The 21,580-nt window shown below is 40.2% G+C and overlaps 1 protein-coding gene across 1 annotated transcript; it reads left to right on the forward strand.

The window, feature by feature from the left end:
• The first annotated feature begins 14,628 nt into the window (after positions 1-14,628).
• On the forward strand, positions 14,629-21,180 carry LOC139473660 (uncharacterized). Its single transcript, XM_071256352.1, has 7 exons — positions 14,629-14,683; positions 14,954-15,355; positions 16,413-16,751; positions 17,141-17,395; positions 17,780-17,868; positions 18,085-18,147; positions 21,016-21,180. The coding sequence occupies exons 1-7, from the start codon at positions 14,629-14,631 to the stop codon at positions 21,178-21,180; spliced, it is 1,368 nt and encodes a 455-aa protein (XP_071112453.1).
• Positions 21,181-21,580: the final 400 nt, after the last annotated feature.

The following is a 21,580-nucleotide window of genomic DNA, read 5'->3' on the forward strand; positions in this document are numbered from 1 at the left end:
GCTGCAATGTCGACTTCAGCTCTGGTTTTAAGGAGTTTCGGGATGGTGTGACTGCGGTGTCTGTACATGGCGCTGCCGACCTAGCTGAAGGAGGGAAATATAGCTGCAGCCTTCGGATCATGTCTCAAGACCTCGTCGTTGTAGAGGGCTGGCATAGAAGTGGTTGGTTCTTCTCTTGCTCTCTTCCTTAAGCTGCCAAGGAACTGGATTCTGCTGGTGTCTTCTGGTGGGTGTTTGTGTACAGTGAAACTTTTTGAGTAAGCTCCTATTAGCTCCTAACTCATTTATTTCCTGAGAATTTTCAAACAGAATTACTGGCCTACTCTTATTAATTAATCCGCTAATCATGGGCTGTGACCATTGTTAAGTGGGTAGACTGGCTGTGTTTGTTTAATTAATCCCACCTTCTCCACTGTCTTACAATGGGTGTCTCACTAATGGGATGTCTTACTAATGGGATGTAACCGAGTTAAGTCTCATATATTTATGATCACTTTGGCCACCTCAATAATTGTACATTTCTGGTTGAACATCTTTACTGGTACCATTGGATACGAGCTATGTTCAGCGCTTTTCTTTGGTACTTACGTCTTCCGTATTGATTTAGTTGTTAGTTTGCTATTCGGGTTTTCCCTATGTTAAGCAACACACTTGGCTAAGCTGTCCATGCTATTGCATCCCTACCAGGAAAGGTTGGCCTCTCCGACTCCCGCGCACACGTATAAAACCCTTGTTAAAATCATGTGCCTTTGCCTCCAGTCGTTGTTAGATCGTTTACAGGTCGTCTTGGTACTGGGCGGTCATTAGAAACACAAGTTTCGTTCGTAAGTAATTGCGGGGCTGTGTTAATCTGGTACTGACTTTCTCTGCTTGCATTGAGCTAAACTTATTAGGGTTTTTCATACTCCGTTTTTTCTAGTACTCCGTGGATAACCAACCTTACGTGTGTGTCTAGCTTAGGTCAAGTACCTTATAGTTTTGGGACGTTTAGATTTTCCATGTCCAATCAAATTGATGGTTTTTAGTCTGTAAGACTAGTTTGACATTCTGACGTATTCCGTCAATGTAAGAACTGTTTGTGGATATACAACAGGACACCATGACGCCACCACCTCAAATGGGTGAAACTCTTGGATGCATTCTAGAGCCCATCGTTCACATCTACGTCGATACATCCACATCCGCCCACAGTAATGGAACAAGTTGAAGCTGCTCTCGTCGTTGAACGTTACTCTGGACCAATCACGTCGTTGCCAACGCCGCACAGTTCGAGACCACTGTCATCTATTTTACCGATATTAACGGATCAAGGCCATTGGGTTGAAGGCCCAGTACAATGTGTATCTTCTGATGCGGAATCACGGTCCCGTCAACCGAGAGGACGATGTTGAACGGAAGACAATCGTCCTCTGTTGGGTGGTCAAACGTGGTCTAGCACATCGCCGCCTGACCATTGTGTGCTCAGCTGCAGGTCTTTTGGCATCGTTGAAGTTTTCCGGTTTGAAGTTTTGCAATATGGACCTGCATGGCTCCCATGACTCCCATGGGTCTCTCTCTCTCTCTCTCTCTCTCTCTCTCTCTCTCTCTCTCTCTCTCTCTCTCTCTCCTGAACCCTTTATGCATTTTCATTCCATACTATCATAAAAAATACATCTTTAATACCAAATACCATTAATTAAAATGGTTTCGGTTGTGTTTGAGCGATCTTTATAAGTCTGAATAGACTTCCCTTTAGCCAATGTATCGAAACCTTTTCGCAATCTAACAATGTATATTCTGTTTTCATCGTCAGATCGTAAGCAACGTTGTTTCATTATCTTGCATGCCATGGTCTCTAAATAGCCCTTATCAAGATCTTGTTTTAACGTTGTCAGCTCTGTAATTGAGTTCATTTGTCAGCCGAACTGACATACACGAGGACAAACGTGTACAAGGTAAAAAGGTTGTCCCCAGATACGAATACGGGTTTGAGAATTAAAGTTTGTTTTCCTTAATAAAGGAAGCACTTTCAGCATACCGCATATTACAACAAAACACCTTTACATTTTCAAAAGGGCAATTGAACAATGGTAATGGAATTGTAATAGATAAGTGTGTGATTGGTCGATAGTAAACTTACGATCGGGGAGTAACGTAGAAAGCATAAATAATAGTTGATGATTGTAAACTTGATTAATCCAAGACATTATGATTTGCGACGTTTATGATTCGAATAATATAGCATTTAGTCTGACACACATATATAGTATATATCACTGTTTGACGTCAGTGAAATCACATGACGGTATTCAGAGTATCCTTGGGAAGGGGAAGCATTGGGAATGTGTGATGAGTTATGGCAGTCCTATGACTCGACCAATGTCATATAACACGCAATTAGAGTACGAACAGGGAGTAGCACGACCAGCTCTTGATTTCTAAACATTGTTTGTGCAATACACGTGTCATCTGAAACTGTACAAGGTAAAGACTCGTATCTCTCGCAACCAGGAAGTATGTTTCCAAATGCGCCCAACCGCTTGTTTGACCGAGATATTTGCCGTCCCCAACTGACGTGTGAGGGGTGATACCAGGATTCCTGCGCAGAAGGGGGGTAGCAGGTTATCAAACATAGAAACAATCTTATTTAAATAAGAAGGACCATAGTACCTCATGTTTACGTTACACAGGGACACACAACACATTCACAAAACAGCGAATGCACCGTCTTGGTACATGGCGACATTTGCATTCAATTTATACTTCGTAATTCGTGTTATAAAATGGGGAACTACAAAACACTGTCAGCTTATTCTAACATACTGAAAAGGTAAATGTTTGTCAATTTCGATAGCTTTACCCGTTATGATTCTAAACATTCGAAACCAGCTGAACAAGCATCATAATCAGGCACTTTAACCTCAAATACCACCATTCCACAGGGCGACGCTCTCATGCGCTCAGTCATCCAGACAATGCGACCGCGATGCAACCTCCTGGCTACCAAAAGATTTGTCAATGGTAATAATGTTTCAGGGGTCTCTGAAAGGTTTCACTGAGGTCGCTACAAGATATCAGAGCGGTCGCAAAACCCATTCGGTCGCACAACATGCACAAAAGACTGGCTGCGACCGATTTGGTCGCACGGAGGTTTCACTGGTCTCCTCGAGGTCCCCAAGTGGTGTTATGTAAAGCGCAGATTGGTTTCAACTGTGCGGCGATCGGTTTCGTCTACACAAGGGTTTTGACTCTTTCGCAACCCATTGGCGACCTATCGGTGATTGATCAGTGATGAGGGCATTCATGTCAAATTGTGGCATGTTATCTCAGTGGGCTAGCACTATAAATCGGCATCAGTCCGGACTAGTACAAGCAGCCACACACACACGTGCATGCAAGTCGTAATATAAGTGCAGTAATCTTGAACGCGACGTTAAACCCAATTTCACCTCACCTCCTATGCAATTATCACCGGCGGATTTTGATTGTGTGAACTAGATCACAAACCTGGCTTGATAGATAAGTACTTGTGATAAGTACTAACTGACTTGATTCAATATATGCAAAAACAGACATTTCTACCAACCTACGTTCTCCGTGTATTTCAATTGTTGTCGAGTAGCGAGGATTGTATTTCAGCATTGATTAACCCCACCTGACCCCAGCAAACGTAGTTTCTTTCAACGGAAGCTGTAACGGCAATAATGATAGGATAACGTCAAAAGTTTAATCACCTATTATTTTTGTAGATGAGGTGAAATGAAATGTGGTTTAACGTCGCTTTCAAGATTATTAATTTTGCACTTACGGATCTAGTAACGCGCGTACATGAGTGCGTGTGTATGTGTGCTCGTACTTGCCAGGATTATTTTCGATGTTATAGCGCCAGCCCACTGAGATTGTTTTGTTTTTGACCCTAATTATAATGAGTTATATTATACGTTTGATAGTATCGACCATAAAAGACCGCCTTTAGGATGATAAAAATCAGTGTTTATAAAATGAATTAGTCGAAACCGCACCTTGGCAAGTGAAGTGAGTTGGGAGTAGTGTTTCAGATCTGCGTTTCATTGTAACGTGAGAGTGGGGTACGGAGATACACCCCTTCCCCACCCACTCATCAAACCCCCACCTCCTCCTAACTCGCCCACCAACCAACATCCCGCACCTTCATATACATTGAACGTTGTCTCAGAATTATGCTTAGACACATGCATGTTGGCTACGCTAATTATTTGTATCATGCACAATACTATTAATCATGTCGTTGTCACATTGTTGTATCGAACGCCTTCAGATCACTCACTGGCGATATCGCCCCTCACTGGTCGTTATACGGCTATAGATAGTTGACATACACCATGACAGATTAAGGATTGGCAAATGGTTTTACAGCTTATAATTTACTTCAAGTAACACGGAGACCTCCCAAGTCATGCTTTATTCATATCGATCAGATCACTGCCGGGTAATTAAAGTAAATATTTAGTGATACTTTATTGTGGCGGCAGATTTATAGCACAGATGAAGTGTTTTACGTACTGTTTTAAAGTAACCGATGGGTTTGGATTGGAGCCTCCAACAAAAATTACACGATCATTTTGTTCAATGTTGTATGGCTCAGTCAACGTTTACCAATAAAATTAGTATGTATTTTGTCTTAGCTTATGTTAAATCAAATTAGTTTCGAAAACTTATACGATATTTATATCTGTTCAATACATCGTTCGCACTAGAAAATATACATAAGTCGGTCAACATGTAACAGGCAATTCACTGGCGTGCAGTGTAAAAAGGGAGAAAACTCTTTTCTTACAAATGTGACCTAGATATAACAGACAGACGTCAGGTACATAAAATCATCATTGATAATAACACATCTACCCTGCCGTCTCACAGTATGGCTCAAACAAGCGAGCCTGCATACCTGCATACCTGCATACCATGGTCTGCACGCGTACAAATGTAATGTTCACTAAAGTCTAACGTAAGGCTGAGTCTCAATAACACGCACATATTATTATGGTATTGTGATTACCGTAGAACAATATTTATTATGGTACTGAGATAAATGTTTAGTTTTTTACTTTTTGCCGTTTCAAATGTTTTATATGTCCACTATTAGTTTGTTGTAAAAATTCGTATCAGATTAATGACATTTATTCTGTTTATTATCATTTTGCTCGTCAAGAGGTTCAGCGACAACGGTCGCGTTCATGCCAAACATGAGTAATGGGTTAAAACACAATGTCAGGATAATACTACACAGCAAGTGGGACTATGGATCGCGCGATGTATTGTCACTGCGCTACCCCCCAACACCACTAGTAGATGTCCTGACACCAAGGTTGGGGAGAGGTAAGATGTGACTATGTGCCTGTGAACCAACACACACGGATATATGAAGATGTACGCCACTCTATAAGACAAGTCGTTCTCTATACCTGAATATATGCAAGTTGTTAACCCTTATTACTTTGTATATGAAGGTTTCTATTTTTTGAGTGATACACCAACATTGGCTTTCATCACCGATAGACAAGGCTCCACCAAAGTTGATAGCCTATACTCATTAACAAACACGTGTTAATCGCTAACTAGTTGCACTGCGCAGTCTTATCCCCAAAGGCCTCTAGTGGTAGAGCGTCCGCCCGGATAGCGGAATGTCCGGGGTTCGATCCCCGTTCGCGTCATACCAAAAGACGGTACTTGTCGTTACCCTGTCTGGTGTTTGGCATTGAGGGACTAAAACAAGGAGGAGTCGGCTCGGAGTCAGTAAAATGTGTCTGAGGTGGGTATTCATGTTGAATTGCGGCATGGTATCTCAGTTAGCTAGCATACATAAATCGGCATTAGTCCGGACTTGTACAAGCAGCCACACGCACGCACGCACGCACGCACGCACGCACGCACACACACACACAAAAAAAAACACACACACACACAGAGACGTGCATGCAATTCGATCGCTATATAAGTGCAATAATCTTTTCACCTCACCTCACCTTATCCCCAAAACTTTGTATCAGATTAATGACATCAATTAATTTTTATAAACGTCAAGAGGTTCAGCGACAACAGTCACGTAAATGCCTAGCATGAGTTACGCGTTAACACGCAATGTAATATAGGGAGAATAATATAAAGCAAGTAGAACTATGGATAGCTCGATGTATTGTCACTGCACGTCACCCCCCTCCCCGTCACCCCCCCCCCCCCCCCCCCCAAGACACACCCCCCCAACCCACTTTCTAATACAACTCGTACTCTTTACCTGGATATATACAAGCTTTTATTCCTTATTTCCTTTGTATATGTAGCTTTTTATTATGCGAGTGAAACACCCACATTGGCTTCTATAACCGATAGACAAGGCTCCACCAACGTGTCAAATGGTTTTGAATTATTAATCAGGAAACCCTATACTCATGTTAATTACATGTCAATTACTTTCTACACCAATACATTATTATTGTTGCATCGAGTTAATCTGCAGGTAACATGGGCAATGAAAAGTGATTCACTTGAAAAGGAATACGGGGCACAAATGTCCAGAGTGGTCCCCATATAAAATGAGTCTTCTCTGGATTATGGATTGACGTAGTAGTTGCTGTCACGTGCAAACACATGCACACGCTTGTAACAATGATACACGTTGTACTAGTGCAATCTACGATAAAGTGTGTTTTTAAATTAATTGTTACTACTTTTTATTTTTTATTATTTTTTTAAATGTGTTTACATTTGTTTGTTTTTAAGTTTGTTATTAGTTTGATACTTTTTTAACATTTTTTATGAGGAAGTTTGATTTTGCAAACCACAGTCTTAATCTGCACATGTCCTGGCCTACAGAAAAACGAAGTACATTTCGGTGACTCTGATCACGAAGTCCTTGATTTGCTGTCTGAAGACAATAATTATTCGTCATTATAGACCAACTGGGTTTACAATGGAGTCACTTCCTTGTTGGTGACACTCGCCTAGTTTGCAGACTCGTGTCGTCAACTCGGCAAATCCTTGTCTCCCCTGACGAGGACCAGTAAATAACGTGCATGCGCACATGCTCACATTAAACTTCCTGGTAAATCATAGCAACACACAACATGTTTAGTCACTGTCAGATATCTTATCTCTATACCCAAACAGAACATGTACGTTTGTGTTGCGAAGCGTCAAATAAATATATATAAACTATGGAACTTTCCGTGTGTATAGCCCGCTAAGTGTCAATGTGATATAACAATAGAACTTTCACACGTACTGTATTAGTTTGTAATGCGTCAGGTACACCCATTGTTTTCTGTGCATCCAAGTAGTGTCCTACACCTTGTCATACCCTGTTCTCTATCTGTCACATGTGCCAACAAACCATTTAACAACTGTTGACTTAGATACCTGTGTGATGACAGGTTACAATGAATCACATATAATTATTTCATTGTGACAGGGTTAAACTGAATCCAAAGTCGATGAGTTATATCGTGTATTTTTGTATTAGATCGTTCGTATCACATGAGATATGAAACAAACTATTATTAAGTTGTATACAAGGGCCGGACAAATAATCGTTGTTTTTCTCTCCAGATATTAAACAGCACATACAAGTAATGCTATCGAGAACATGGGGTGTAAGGCTAGCCTGTCAGTTGATGAATTATCTTGTGACGTTGAGATTCGGTTTGATGTCCCGTGCAACGTGAACCAGTAATCGGGCGCATGTATACGTACAGCGTCAATATAATGCTGGAATAGTTCCCTATCCATTCACTGACACAAAAACAAAACGCTGTTCGACAAACAGTTTTAACAACGAATATAACGCTGATATACTGAATAAATCTCCTGTGACATTGAATAAGATTTAATGCAAAGTTATGCTTTACAAAATAAATCTAAAACAATTTCGGTTTGCAATAGATAAAAGACTCCTGTAAGTGTTCAAATGGTTTAATGTGCCATATTGACTTCAGAAAATTCGTGATTTCATAAAAAAAACCACCAACATGCCAAAATGTCAATTTACAAATCAATAGCGTGTGTGTCCACCTCTGGTTGCGATGCAAGCAACACATCTTCGTCTCAAGGAATGGACCAGGCGTCGCACAATGTCCTGTGGGATATCTGTCCATATCTGCTGGAGCATGTTTCGAAGTTCCTGGAGTGTCCGTGGAACACGTTGTTGACGTCGAAGGCGCCGATCCATCTCATCCCACATGTGCTCGATTGGTGAGAGATCAGGGGAGCGAGCCGGCCAGGGGATGACATTCAACGACGCAACAACGATAGAACAGCAGGGCCGATGAACTCGTCGCGGTAGAGCTGTCCATTGCGATGTCCCTCTACCACTATCAAACGGGTCCTCTATCTTGCTGTAATCCCACCCCATGCCATAACTCTGCCGCCCCTGAACCAATCTTCTTCCATGACACAATGATTGACGTAACGTTCACCTCGACGTCGGTACACTCGAATCCGTCCACCGCTGTGGCTGAGGTGAAAACGAGACTCGTCAGTGAATAGAACTTGTCCCCGCTGCATGGCTGTCCAGCGTAGACGCTGTCTTCACCACTGTAGACGTGCTTGACGGTGAATTCCTGTCAAAATTGGACGTCTGGTGGGTCTTCTGGCGACAATCCCTGCATATCTGAGGCGACGACGTACGATTTGTGAAGATATTTGTCGAAGGCCAGCGATGCTTCTTGCAGTCACTGTTGCTGGCTGGAATCGATTTCGTAGGTTTGTTGTTCGAATCCAGTTGCCTTGTCGATTATTGGTTACGCGTAGCCTGCCACTCCGAGGATGGTCTCTGACTGCATTCGTCTGTTGCCAGCGTTGTCATAAACACCAAATGGTGCTTCACGTTGACTCGACCCTGCTCCAAGCATACCAATGGCTCGCAGACGCTCATTTTCGGACAGGCGTGGCATTTCGTAATGTTGAATAATTGCGTAATTTTGTTGTTGTCAGCACGATGCTAAACAATGCATATGGAATCCCGTTAACGCACATGTTTTTATACCCATTCTTGGGTAGTGAAATGCATGGGGGCTTGCATAAAAATCAACTTTTGCATGGAATGCATGCTTTTTCTGTAGCAGTTGCCCTTTTGTGACTTGATTCCATACATGAACTACACTATTGAAACTTTTGTTGTTGAGTACAGAATGTTCAGTTCAGTGTGGCAAAAACAAGACAATGTATGTTGTGTACAACCTCAAGCAAACGTAAGTGTATGGTACGTTAAGTTAAATATGTGTGTATATTTTGAGTGCTAGTTTATGTCATTTTAACCAGGTTCGATTATGCTGACGCTTGGTAATTACGTAAAGTGTATGCAAGTAGGAACAACTTCGGAAACTTCGGAATCTCCCCGTATGATTTTCGGCGTTGGGATAAGCCATTGGGGTGGTTTCGTCTCATCTTACCTCCCTTACACTGAACATTTGATTTTATGAAACACATGAAAACACACACACACGCACGCACGCACACACACACGCACACAGACAGACAGACACACACACAGACAGACACGTGCACACACACATTTGACTTTAAGGTGAATATATATGAATATATCTGTATGTTTGAAGGGAAACATATAACAGTGCGCCTATAAACTGTTATAAAAAGTCAAATCATCATTCCTAAATTGGACGAACACGTATTCGGCGTCAAGCCTAAATCTGAAAAATAACCGTCAAGAAGCATTCTGTGGACAATGCAAACAATACAAACTGACAATCATTGATCATTATTATATACTCTATTTGTAATTCATTATTTGCTCAATCTGATGAACTTTTACATCGAAGTCAATTGAAAGTTTCAGTTCTAAGATCCAAGGAGGAATGGTGTGGTATAATGAATAAAAGTAAAATATAAAGAACATGTTTAAACCTTAAGGTCATGGCCCCTCTTGGACCAAGCTGAGTGTGGATTGACTGGATCTATTGAAAATTCCCTTACCAATTCAGGAGTGGGTTCTTCCAGACCAAGATTGTCCATTTTGCCAAACCCATATAAGCATAGAAAATCCACATCGCCTGAGAACTTTTACCTATCTTAAAGGTGTAAATGAGGCGAAGTAGGTGAACATCAATGTAGTTTGTCGACGACTGGGAAGCATAAAACTAATTAAGTCCCATAAAAAAAACAATTAGTTTCGCAAATATTTCGAAATTATGCGTAGTGCGCGTGTAGCTTTGCAGAAATTGGACAAAATTCACCTGAAGTTTCTGCTTAGTCTCCCCGGGAATTTTGCGACATAATGTCAATAAATGACTTTGACGTTATAGTGTACGCACAATACATCAATGAATTCAGTGTAGCAGCACACATTTTTACAGAGAGAACGTTAGAAAGGCGCTGTATAGAAAACAAATACGCTTTGTATATCGTATTGATATGTGATGTGATCTGGCAGACTTGTATTGATATTTGTTTCAGGCACTGTGCTTGCAGTTTTATAGAATATAGTAAATATATATAAGTCCCCCAGTGTCGGTTGTTATCTGTTACCTCACACAATTCGGGCCGATGGCAATTTAAACAAAAACTCTTTGTCAACTTATTAAACGAAGTACATACATATAGGTACAGGTGGAAATGACATCACAATATACACTGGGGCATCGGTTGAGCGTAGCGGTCAATGTGTTGACTCACACCGAAGACCTTGGTTTCATTACTGAGAATTGTATAATGTATCTAATAAATACCTAGAATCCTTGTGGCCAAGTGCATGTAGATTCAGTTAGGGTTATGTAGAGGTTTTGTATTAAGGAAAATACTGCACATTTAACATGGACTGTTTCTATCGTCATCGTTGATTTCGTCCCTCGTGGTTTAATATGAATCTAGGCATCTTAATTCTAAATGAAGTTAACGTACAATTTAAAGGCATACGATCCACGATCATGCCATTTCCCTTTACTCAAAGTACACTGCAACCGCTACAGCTGCTTGTTGTGACGTGACCACAAACCTCTGATTAACTTATCTGAGCTAATCGAACTGTGTATATTGTCATAACGTAATTATTTTTTTCCAATTATCAGTTACCTCATCCCTTTGCTTTGGCAATAACTCAGCATACTTGCATGGCGTTTGTATACACGTTAACGTTATGGCAGTTATTAGTTATTAATTGTTGAGCAATCTAACGTGAAAGGACGGTGATCTGTGTACATCGAGTCTGGAGTGGACAAACCAGGTATGGCTTAAAATGACACACACCCTGCCAACCAGGTTACACATTATATCCACCAATGCTGGTGAAGTCGCTCTTATTGCACCTGATGAGCACTCTTTACAACGGATGCTAGATAGTGTAGACCACTGGTGTTCAAGTTGCATCCTTTTTTCAATGTTAAGAAAATTAAGGTTGTGCATTATCGTCCTACTGCCGTTAAAAGATCGGAATTTAACTTTGTTATTGATTGTGATCAGGTTGAACTAACGCATGCCTTTATATATTTGAGCGTCTGGATACATGAAAACCTCGATTTGAATTTCACCGCTGATAAAAAAAACCCAGCTGAATCTTTTTTTAAAATGTAAATTTAAATCAGTTGGTGGTTTTGCTTATAATGTATACAATACTTTGTATGTCGTGGGGAAATGGGCTGGTTATCTTCATTTACCAAACGGGGGGCACGGGTGGCCCTGTCGTCTAAGGCTCCGCGATTCGCTGTGCAGAGTTGCGTCCCTTGGTCACACCAGAAACCTATGATTGTGGGTTCGAATCCCGGTTCGCCCCGATTATGTTTCTAGGTTTGTCAGCACCATACCCGTGCTCGTGGGTTTCACCAAAGTGGTAAACGTCTGAGACCTGCATCACTTCGGGCTTTCCTCCCACATTAAGCTGACGCCGCGATATAACTGGAATACTGTTAAAAGTGGGGTTAAACCAAACTCACTCACTCATTTACCAAACACAGAATTTTAAAGTTACGTCTTTGGCGCAGACTTTATGCTGCTGATCATGATCTATGAAGAATGTTGAGCGCTATTGGCAGGTGGTCCGTTAATTACCGTAAGTCCCAGAATAACAAAGAGTTTGCCTGGCAGCGTTCATTTACCAGTTTTTGATCTAAACAATATTTCTTTTTCCGATTTTTATCTTGCTAAAGATGCTATTTTGCCTCAGATTACCATGACTGGTTTACACGTCTTTGGAATGATAATGGCCAAGCATTGATAATATATTACGTAGCTATAGATTATTTAAAGATATATTGACTGGTGAACCTTATGTTAATTTTGTTTTAACTAAATCTCAGCGTAGCATTATGAGTATTGGCACTCCGCCATTGGAAATACGAGTAGGGAGATGTGCTCGCCCAAAGACTCCTCTTCAAGACAGTGACGTTGTGGAAGACGAAGTACATTTTCCAACTGACTATAGTTTCTAATCAGGCCTGAGGTACGACATGTGAAAATCAGCATCCCATCATCATCATGCATATTTGCAGATATCCCCAGTCGACAAGACCCTACTCCTGGTCTGCGATTGGTCTGTTAATCCACTAGCCGCACTACTTACCCAAATGTTTCAGAGAAGAAAACAAAAGCTTTCGCAATATCCCACCTTATTGTAAAGAACCACGGGAATCTTTGTTTTAATCTGTATATGTATCTTCTTATTTTACATATGCTGAGTGAGTGAGTGAGTGAGTGCTTGGGTGGGTAAATGAGTGAGTGAGTGAGAGTGAGTGAGTGAGTGAGGTAGTGAGTGAGTGAGTTGATCTACTCGTGCTCTGTTTCATATTTGGTGACTTTATTTCCACATCGAACTGCGGCGCCTTAGACGACTGGGCCACCTTGGTGTTACCCTCTTGATCGTGCTTGAAATGTGCTAAAACCTGGTTGGTCGATATTCAAGAGTTCTTTTTCGTACCCGTCTCGTGATACTTGAATAACAATCGATGCAAAGTCAATAATCAACAAAGAGAGATTGATATTCATTGTTGCCTCATTGGATTAGACGACCGGTCCCTTTGTGCTAATGACGTGAAGAAAGAGTTCCTGGATACCATTGAAGTCTGGAGCTAACGGAATTCAGGAAGTTTACAGTTAAAAAAAGAACGCAAAATACTTACAGTTGTAGACTATAGATAGTTGCACTCACTAAAATGCAGATAACTATATAAAGGGGTTGTGGTCTGTACTAAGAAGACTTTTACGGAGCCTTTGGACTGCATGGTAGGTACTTGGAAACTTGTATCACATAACGACTATTTAATAATGATTGTATACGAACCTCCTCTAAAGATGTGCGCGCTGCTTTACAATGATTATTATTAGGAATTTGAATTATGTAAAAAAGTAATCATAATGTTTTAGGTTGTTGTTTTAATAACATGGTCTTATGTAATAATTAGTTTGATAATTGGTCTCATTGCTGGTTATGTAGTAGATCATCAATATTAATAATAACCGTATGTGTATGTATATAAAAAGATTGACTTGTAAGCGCCACATGAGCATATTGACGTTGATATATGTTTAACAATTAGTTATTTGTTAGTCAAAACTAGCTTTCACCACTGATAACGTCAATGTTGATGACAAAAACAATATGACTGTTATTTTATGGGTTATGGACTGATCACTTCGTATTCCCGAATTCGGAAAACTTGACATTCGACATGGTGACATGAATATCATATAACAGCTAGTTGATTTATTTCTGCAACTCCTTATAAGGAGGGTTGGTGTGAAATTAAAGTGTATACTTTTGTTGTTAAACGCCGCACACATTGATATGACGATGAGATGTAGATAATCGAATCTTGACAAGGCAATGCATGGCCAGTGACCGATACTGTGAGCGTCGTCCCACGTCTTAGGGGCAGGATACAAACAATCAACCAAACCACCGATGTCGCCTCTAACGACACATATAGGTTTCGGGAGATGTCTTCTAACCCGGAATCCCTACGGATAAATGTAGTCATACATTGTCAGGTCTCGCAGCTGTTGGAACGTATGTAGGGATAGAACATTACCGATAAAATAGGTAGGAACGATTTTAAAAGCTTTATTTTTGCCAAATTGTCGTGTGATATCCATGTGTAATTGATTTCAGTATATCTAAGATTGAATGTCACCTGCACATTTAAAGCATATAATGTTGATCTCTCAACTAAATATATTTTATTTGCACATACAGTATACTTTAACGTCTCTTTATCTTGCAAACTGGAAAAGGGACGCTCATATCGTCCATCGGAAACAATGACGATAACACAAATCACAACAAACAACACCGGAAAGATTGAGTGAGTAGTGAGTAAGTTGGGTTTAACTCCGCTTTTAACAGTATGCCAGTTATATCACGAGGTGTCAGCTTAATGTGGGAGGAAAGCCCGAAGTGATGCAGGTCTCAGACGTTTACCACTTTGGTGAAACCCACGAGCACGGGTATGGTGCTGACAAACCTAGAAACATAATCGGGGCGAACTGGGATTCGAACAATCATAGGTTTCAGGCGAGCCCAAGGGACGCAACTCTGCACAGCGAATCGCGGAGCCTTAGACGACAGGACCACCCGTGCCCCCACATATGAAGTAATGGCATAGATTCTTAAGGTATCACGTCCACGCTCCAGGTGTCATCGCAGCGGGGGGATCATACGGAATAAAGATGGTGTCAAAGACGTGGTTGTGGCTCCTCTACACCTTCACCCTCCAAGTCGTCTGTAAGTATTAACATTCAAATCAACAAGTACATACATAGAAGGGGATAAGTAGTGATGTGTTCGCTCTCTTGTTATATCTTTCTGTTTTCTGTTTGATGCAGCACATACCAAAATCTACACAGACTAGAAAACATCGTGAAGTCAGTCTCTGAATTCGAGGGAACATGAACATGTGCCTAATCATATTATCATAAAAATAAATTAACATATAATTAAAAACGATTGCGTTTTATGATAATATGTTATGTTATTTCTTCTTCCACAATACAGATATCGTCGGGAGTGAAATGCCTATAAAGGTAGTATGTTATAACAAGCAGCTCACCACCGATCCACAATGTGATGCTACTCATGAAAAGATGTATCCGAAAACGTTCACAATCGGCCGCCTTCAAAACCATACGTGTTCCAGTAAGATTCATTCGCCTTCGATAATACAAGATGAATACATACAATGTTGTCACATGAAGGATGGAGACACAGGTGAGACGTATCATCTTCCAGCTGAAGCATACAACTTTTCTCAACATAACATAATGTACAGGGAGTTTGTGACACAATGCATAGGACAAGCTAAGTGTCAGTTACGCGGGACTGGCCTTGTACAAGACACGACACTACAAGACGGTGACTTAGCGGATTACGTTGCTTTTGAATATGAGTGTGTAGAGGGTAAGTAAAGTTACCTAGATTGTTCCGTTCAGGAGTATACGCATGATCAGTACATGATTAAAATCATAATCAGTGTGCGCTTGGTGGCACCAACCTAATCCCTTGCCGAGGCAAGTTCGACAGGCTACAAGGCAAGGAAACGACCAGCCTTGCTGTCCGCTGCAGTAGGTGAAGCAAAGTGGACACATATTTTAATGTTTAGTGTTTCTATTGCCATTACCTATCTCGGTGTGAACAATAGTTACATAACAAAGTGCGTATGACATGTCAGCCTTGATATCTAGTTGATACCTCACGACAGTGTTCATGTGTTTGATTACCTCTCAATGATTGTTACGTTCTCGCGGCTGTTTCTTGCAGATCCTGTCACCGCACACGAGAGTGCTCGTCCAAAGACTTACTTTTACTTCATGTACATTAATGCATATGACTGTCACAGAAATAAGACCAATATGAGTCTATATGAATTTCAGTGTTCTAGCCATGACAGCTGCCCCGTGTCCACTGGAAAATTCAATATCGTGTGATCACATTTTATAATTTAATTCACGTCTATAATGATCGGGTTTCAGACACCAATTCACACATGTATATTTAAGACCTAAAAAGAACTCATCAAAGAACAGAGATGAGATCAAGTTTTTATTGAAGATGTTATCTAAGTGATGATATCTAAGCAGACCATAATTACAAAGAGGTTAATGATGAATTTTTGCTTATTGCGAACAGTTATATGGAACAGCGGACGTGTGGAAATTGAATTTGTATGTCTAGCACATGGTTAGAAGCCGCAGCTAGCTAAGACTTTCATCATCATCGACATTGTCATAGTACAATGATTCGCATATTTCTGATGTCAAGAATTCCTTTTCCAATCCCCTACACCGTTTCACGTGACATATGTCATGTTTAATGGAGACCTCAACAAAGTTGATGAATCTTTTGTACAAATAAACAGAGTATAATTAGATCGTCACGTCAGTGACTGTTTCAACAGCGTGTACTAAACGCATGGTAGTATATAAAACTGTACAAATGAGTTATGTATCATTTTCAGAGAAACAAATTTTGCCTTTCACGGGGGATTCCACTCTAAACGACTCACAGATTTTCTTACTCCACGACCAAGCAGCTCAATCAGTTAAAAACTCTTACTGTGTTGCTTACACATGTCAGTCAAGTATCACAGTTACCCTTGTTGGGAACACTGTGAGCTCATCTTCTTGCAACCTCGTCATGTCTGAGGAAGGCCGCACTTCCATCGCTTTCAGCTGTCAAGACAACACTACCAGCAACACATTATTTCAAAGCAAAAGCAACAAGATAGGAATCTCCCTGAACATGACTGCAAACATCGTGACAAGTGCTACAGAAATGTTGTGGATTCGTGTGAAAGGTAATTTCCTTTCGTCGTGTAATCGGGAGTAACAACTGGTCTTAGTCTCAATTATGAACGGCTGCATATACTCTGAATGTATCATTACATGCTTAACAATAGTATGCTCTGTATGTTCTGTTCTGGGTGTGTAATTATTCACATATGTTGATATGGTTTCAAATTTTCATGTTGATAGGTGGTGTGAGCGATCGTGATAACTTAATACGTCAGTGTTACAAGAAACACAGAACATACAAAAGTATCTACCTGTACCCTATTACAGTATTAACTTCGAACATTGACTAAAACCTACATACATGTATTCATCTTGATAATTATATCAAGTGGGATACAGAACTCTTAACATAAGGCTGAGTCGAAGCACATGTATTTTTGTCATTTATCAGCTTCTAATGGAGGACTTGTGACTGTGGCATGTGGACCCAAAGTTCCAACAACCGTTACACAACATTGTCCTAAGATTACGACGACAACCCCCTCTGTCCCATCCGTGAGGCCAGCTATCCCAGACACACCAGACATGCCAACTATCAGCGCAATACAAGTGAGAACCGGAACAGTGACAACGACCAAATCAACAACAGTTGGGGCAACAGCGGGAACAGCGGCAGCAGCAGCAACGACAACACCGGCTGTTATACGTAAATAGGATCTATCATACATCTACCTGTTTGCTAAAGATCTGATACCTTTAGTATATGAGTAATTAAGGGATACAAGATTTAACGCCAGAAAAGATCACGGCGTCTTTTTATGACTTGGATGAAATAAACGTGCATGAGTACTGTGCTCGCTACAAATTAACTACCATATACAATGAGGATAATTCTTGGAATGGAATCTCAACGTATGAGATAAATAGTATCAATAGTTTACCTGATAATAACATGGTTACTGTTGCATCATCACGATTAACTTTCTAAATGAAATATTATGTGAACTAAATATGAGTATTAAGTAAAACAGTGACGGGTACAAAGCGATAGTCTTGTTTCAGTTTTCCTATGGATAACATATCTTTTCAGCAATCGTCAGAACATTTATCGGAGGACTGGCTGCAGGGATTTGTCTATCCGCCCTTACTTTTGTCATACACAAGAAGTGCAAAACAAAGGTGATCTCTACTTTAAGACATATCGTGTATTTCTACAACATTAAGATCAAGTGATGTACAACTAAGGAAAGGCTCAGTTCATCTCGTCTTAAGTCAAATTGTCGCATATGAAATGCGAATTTTAGACATGTTCTCACTAGAAATGTTTCTATCCTTCAGTATTATAAATGTATATGTATCGTAGTAGCGACGTGTATGTGGATTTCGCTGTTTCAGAACAGAGTTGGTGATCAGCGTGCCGAAGATATAAACGTGGGCGTGGTCGTTGATACCTTGCCGGTTGGTTTCATATACACACACATATTGGTGACGTATACGGAGAATATTACTCTCATTCTGGTTAGATACCATAGGAAGTTCACGAGTTTCGCAAAAATGGTGTCGAACGAGAATGAGTTTGGTATTTTATTTATTACCCACGTTAGATATGTATTCAAGTGCACATACGTTACAGCTTTCTTTCGTTAACAGACCAAACTGAAACCGGTCGCAAATCTGGGTGAATATTGATATATGCCCAAATTCATCGATACTCAAATTACGTTTTAAAGATTTCTGTAACTTAATGTAGATCTAATTCAAACGCATTGTTGTTAGTACACAAGACAGCTGTAAGAAAACTTAAAAAGTCAATTAGCGTCGTGCTTTGAGTCTCGGACCCACACGCAGTCCTTCGCACCGTCGAGTCCCGGCTGTGTATTGGAAATTGTTTGGTTTCCTGGATATATCAGCTGAATTTATATCCCGTCCGTATCATTTTGGAAGAGGGAAATCGGAGTGCTCGCCAAAGACGTTTATGTGAACTGTACGACCCTATACTGAAGACGTGAAAATCAACAAACTCAAGTCTGCTTACATGTCAGTGACAGCTTCGAATGAAGGGCAATTTTGCAAAGTCACCATCAGAACAAGAAAAGACAACCGTGATCTACCCATGGCGTTTTACTCAAGAGATAAATATGGAATGTTATTGTTCACTTTTGAGATGTTTTAGGCCACAAAAACAGAAGTCGGGCACATTTCGAGTTCTCGAATGATTGGTATTGGAACTGTTCACTTTGAGTGATCGCGCAGTCTTGTATTTTCATTCATGAACAAACACCTTCGGAAGCAATGTAACAAAACACGCTTCAAATGGTGACACTGCTATTAGAAACCGGATTTACGTGTGTTTGGATGGCAGCATATCAAATTTTATACAATGTTTTAAGCAAAGATGTAAAGACATAGATATTCAGATCTAGAATTGGCCTGCTAAAATTATTTCTTCATCATTTCTAAACCTTTATTCTACATATAAGTCTGTACTCGAACCAGAGAAATATATTATGGAGTTATGTCCAAACAAGGATCTTATCCGCATATCATTAAAATTCCGATGTTTGAGCCATAAGTTGGGTGGGTATTCAACACTTTCGTTACAATGACAAAGTCTATACTCATTTACTTAAGTTCAAGAAATGTTGTCATAATATAATTGAAGATGAACACCATTTCCTTTTAGTTTGTCCATTTTATATGGAAAACAGAAAGCTCTACATCCCAAGCTACTGTTACCAGTATCCATCACGAGCAAAATTTAATCAACTAGTAGCAACAAAAATGTTAAGCTAATTAAAAATGTTGCTATATATTTGAAAAGAAATGTGCCTGTATAATTTATCATAAATATTGTATTGAGACTGTTGTCCCACTTGTCCATGTGCAAAGATTTATCTCATGTATTGTACTCTTAGCCATGCGGCCTTTGGTCCCCAAAAATTATTCTTCCTCTTCTTCTTCTTCTACAAATGACCCAACCGGGGCATCCAACGTAAGTCTAGATATCTGTCCAGATAATTTAAACTAACTGCATTTCACCACGCTTAACATTTTACGTTTAATCAAATAAAAGGTCGCGAAAGTGGTCAGATGCGTCACGCTCAGGAACCCTCGACCTATCTGTAATCGTACATTGCACATGGATATAGCTGATACAGAATGAAAGGCGAACTTGATGCATGTGACGATCTTGTTTGGTTTAATAAAGTATGTGTAAATGTCTTTCATGAGATTCCTTCAGTTCTGCTTTCTTGATGTAAAAGTGAATGACTTCTCGTATTCTTTTGAATGAAAAACATAGTTCCGGTGTGACAGAGGTAACGGCTATCCAAACAAAACGAATAAAACGAGGTCAACCTTGTACGACATACATGTGACGTACGAATTCAGAATCTTACAACCTGTATCTTCACCATGTGGGTAATAAGGTTGCAAGATAAATATGATTATTACTTGCCCGTGAAGAGATCACCCGTTTAATAAACATACAGCTTTATTACACATTGTGTAATACCAAAACGCGTGCTTATGTACTCTCGGAACACGTTTCACGAACAAATATTGAAAGCTCTCAACATCCCTTGGCTTATTCAACGACATTGCGTGTGGAGTTGATAGATCACTGAGAAGAGCTTATGCACACTCGATGACCCCAGCAACCTTGTTGCTAGGCTGACGTCACATGGCATTGTTTCGCCGATGGATCTTGCATCAAAATACCACAAATTACGTCATCGGGTATTGTGACGTTATTGAAAACTTTGAAGGTGCAAGGCCCGTTCCACAAGGCGATCGTATTGTAGCGCAACGACAGTCGTTGGTCTAAGTTAAAGTATATAGTTTGTGAGTTGCGATAGTCTTAGCCCTACGATAATTTTGTGAATTCTAAAGGTAGACCCGTTGTATGGTATGAAATTCATACTTTTCAACTATTGACGTGTTTGAAGTATTATTCGGTTAAACTCAATTGGACTATGTCGTGGATCATGTAGGTGTCAGCCTATTCATACTCAACAGTATAATTCAAAAAACGTTATAAATTGCAAGTAATAAATAAAATACTAAACTCGCTCCCGTGTAAAACCAATTTTATGAAACTCGTGAATAGTTGTGATATCTAACTCGCTTTCGCTCGTCAGATACCACAACTATTCACTCGTTTCATAAAATTGGTATTACACGGGAGCTCGTTTAGTATTCTATATGTATTTCAATAATGATATTCATAACTTTAAGAACGAACAACATTTAGTCAACAAGGATAATTATAACATGAAGGTATTCATTACTATTATCAACTACATGTATGTCCCATGGTCATTTCAGAAAACACTTGGTCATCCACCTGCCTGGGCTGGTTCTGTCGAAGGAGCAAGTGTGCCTCATTATTCTCAGCTGGATAACAAGATGCCCCTGCCTGCGCCATTCGGTGCTGCGTCACATCAAACTCCGCATTCAGCTAACTCATTACCTCCTATCAGACACATATAAAGTATTGCCATATAAGTATATATGTGTTGCCGTTAGCATTGTTAGGGCGGACTTATTCTAACAGCTACAGGGGGATAGAATAGGCCCGGACGGTTTCATCCTCACGAATGTTTCGTTTTTTAATGAGCAACACGTGTCAACGGGGGCGCAGTCAATTTCATGGCCAAAGAGTGCGTGTACGCCCTTTCTATCTATAAATATGTTTGCCCACATTGCGTGCACCCCATTCTTGTCTCAAACGAGTTTGGTGATTTCCAGTAGTTTAAATTTGAAGGAATAGCTAAATACACAGCTGATTATGTGGAGTTCGTGATATATACAGTAATTCTTTTTGACACAAGTCGTATGTAATTCTGACGACAATAAATATAAACATGACATATACATATATGTTATAACT

This window comes from Haliotis cracherodii, unplaced genomic scaffold (genome assembly GCF_022045235.1).
Source record: "Haliotis cracherodii isolate W230 unplaced genomic scaffold, xgHalCrac1.p SCAF_3, whole genome shotgun sequence".
NCBI lineage: Eukaryota > Metazoa > Mollusca > Gastropoda > Lepetellida > Haliotidae > Haliotis > Haliotis cracherodii.

Coding starts and splice junctions, on each gene's coding strand:
- LOC139473660 (XM_071256352.1), top strand. CDS start 14,629: ATGGTGTCAAAGACGTGGTTGTGGCTCCTCTACACCTTCACCCTCCAA. Junction 14,684..14,953: donor CTTCACCCTCCAAGTCGTCT/GTAAGTATTAAC, acceptor TCCACAATACAG/ATATCGTCGGGAGTGAAATG. Junction 15,356..16,412: donor TGAATATGAGTGTGTAGAGG/GTAAGTAAAGTT, acceptor TATCATTTTCAG/AGAAACAAATTTTGCCTTTC.